The 2,489-nt window shown below is 57.9% G+C and overlaps 1 protein-coding gene across 2 annotated transcripts in view; it reads right to left on the reverse strand.

The window, feature by feature from the left end:
• Nucleotides 1-2,489, reverse strand: part of PRKCZ (protein kinase C zeta) — a 117,883-nt gene that overhangs the window by 108,089 nt on the left and 7,305 nt on the right. For both annotated transcript variants that reach the window (XM_046661507.1, XM_046661506.1), the window contains exon 2: nucleotides 550-671. In XM_046661507.1, coding sequence (XP_046517463.1) covers nucleotides 550-671 — 122 coding nt within the window. The remainder of the gene's footprint in view (nucleotides 1-549; nucleotides 672-2,489) is intronic.

Raw genomic sequence — 2,489 nt, forward strand, 5'->3', positions numbered from 1 at the left:
GGAGTGACGGAGGGAGGGAGGGAGAGAGGGAAGAAGAGAGAGAGAGAAAGACAGAGAGAGAGAGAGAGAGGGAGGGAGGGAGTGGGGAGGGAGGGAGGGAGGGAGGGAGGGAGGTGGGAGAGATGGACACTATGGGCCCAGCGCAGGCACCCTCCCCACTTCCTCTGGGAAAATGCAGAGCTGGCTCTTCCCAGTCACCCAGCAAAGCCCAGCACGTGAGCCAGGAAGGCCAGGGCAGGAGGTAAGTACCCGCCCAAGGTGCAACCAGGAGAGCCCCACAGCCTCTCGCTGCCAGGACCAGTGTGCCATATGGTGGGTCGTCCATCTCCCGAGGGGCATCTCACCTCCCGGCTCCCATGGCCTGCTTCCCTTCACAATCTCTCAGCCAACCTCTTTCCAGGAAAGGATTTCCCACGTCCCCACTGGGGAAGTTGGCTGTTAACGAGTTTAATTCATGGTTTTACATCTCCCCGAGGAAGGGGCCGAGCAAACTTCACAGGTACAGAAGATTTAGGGATTTACGATCTGATCCACACAAGCGCAGGCTACCTTCACTGTCCACCCACTTGAGGGTGAGGGGGTGGCCCTGGTGCAGACTGCACATCTCTCGCACTTCCTCACAGAGCTCCTCGAAGGTCATCGCGGGGTCCAAGCTGGTGATCAGGATGTCTCTGCACAAAGAGGATGTGGACACGTTTCACCAAGGAGCACATTTAAATCAAACTAAATACTGATCACTGATTAGCCAAGTTACTGATTAATTAAAAGAAATGAAATTTTCCCCAAAGAAAATATTACAGCCCACTCCCCAATGGAACCATTGGCCACAGTTTCTTACAAATACCACCACGAATGCCCTTGCACAGAAAGGAAAGACCCAGGTGCCTGGAGGCACCTGAACGAGGGGGAAAGAACGAGGTGAGGGCAAGCAACTGCTCAGGCACCAGGTTCAGATTCTGCCCAGAAGGTCACCCAGGAGGGGTGGGGGCGGGGGGGACACAAGTCTGTCCAGTCTAGCCCGGCGGCTTCACTAACCCGTTCCCCCAGCCTCGATAGGGCCAACTACGGGAGCAGGTGGAAGCGGGGCTGAGGGAGGAGCAGAATGAATAACTTGTGAACCCAAGGCTCCTCTTCCAGACCCGGGGGACCATCCCACTGCCTTCAGTGTAGCTGTGACACAATTCCACGCACACCTTTTTGAAAGCACCTCACAGAATGTTACTGTCTTTTATCTTTTCATCCAAAACTGTAATGTTGAATCTGGATGGTCACCCTTTGAGGGCTGGGCCTTCAGGAGTGAGGCAAGTTAGCACAGGGGAAGCCCATGAGACCCGACAAGGAGAGTGAGGGGCGGGGCACTATTCCCCTCCTGTGCACGGCTCCCCCTACTCACTGAAACAAGACGTGGCCCTGTCCCCCCAACAGACAGAAGGGACGGCAAGGATGGCCCCAACAGAGCAATCCAGCCCTTGCCCTCTGCAGCACGACTTCAGCACACGTAGGAAGGGGCCATCCCACCTCCACAGCCAGACCCTGACCACCACCCCTAACGGCAGCCCACTCCTGAATCAAGCAGCGGCTCTGAGCAAACACGGGCTCCTGAGGCTGCCAGCCAGCACTCTCAGACGGAGCCCTGGACAAGGGCCACCAGGAGTCTGCACTCAGCAGCCTGGTGGAAAGCCCTCTCTGGACTCCTGGGAGTCCCCAGGCCACAGCACCCAGCCCTGGGCTTTGCACACAGCAGGTCCTCGGTAAGAGAAGTCCTGAAACACAAGCCTGAGCTGGAGAGAGGGAAGGTCCAGCACAGTTGTCTCTGTGATCTTAGAAAAGCGAGCAGAGCAGGGTCTCCCATGGCCCAGCTGGGGGAGGCAGACCCTGGTCTCAAGCCTTCCGAGGGCCTCGGGGGACAGGCAAGGGTGAAGCTACGGCGGTGGGGTGGCTGAAAGCCCCTCCATTTTTAAGAATAGTTTCCACTGTGTCTGCCCCTCAGCTCCTGGCCCTGCTGCCCAAAGATAACCTCCCTTCCATGGCAGCAGCGACAGAATTTCACCTGGACCCACGGGGTTTGGACAAGTGAGCCCTGGTCTTGGTGGGCGACTTCCAGGCCCAGTATCACTGCTGCGCTCTAAGTCTCCCAACTCAGACAGCAGGGTTCCTAACCCCATGGGAGGGGCCCTGGTGCGGGCAGACGTCAGGAAAGTAGGCACCAAAGGGAGTGAGAAGCTGGAAAAGGGAAGGAAACTTCCGTCCAGCCCAGGGCTGAAAGGAGGAGGGGTGTGGGAGGGAGAGGAGAGGAGGAGAGGAGAAAATGAGAAGGGGAGGAAGATGAAGCAGGGAGAGGAAAGAGGGGAAGGGGGGGAGGAAGGAGGGGAAGAGGGGAAGAGGAGAGGAGGAGAGGAAGAGGGAGGGGGAGAGGAAGGAGGGGAAGAGGAGAGGAAGGAGGGGAAGAGGGGAGGAAGAGAGGAAGGAGGGGAAGAGGGGAGGAGGAG

Source organism: Equus quagga, chromosome 5, assembly GCF_021613505.1.
Source record: "Equus quagga isolate Etosha38 chromosome 5, UCLA_HA_Equagga_1.0, whole genome shotgun sequence".
Lineage (NCBI taxonomy): Eukaryota > Metazoa > Chordata > Mammalia > Perissodactyla > Equidae > Equus > Equus quagga.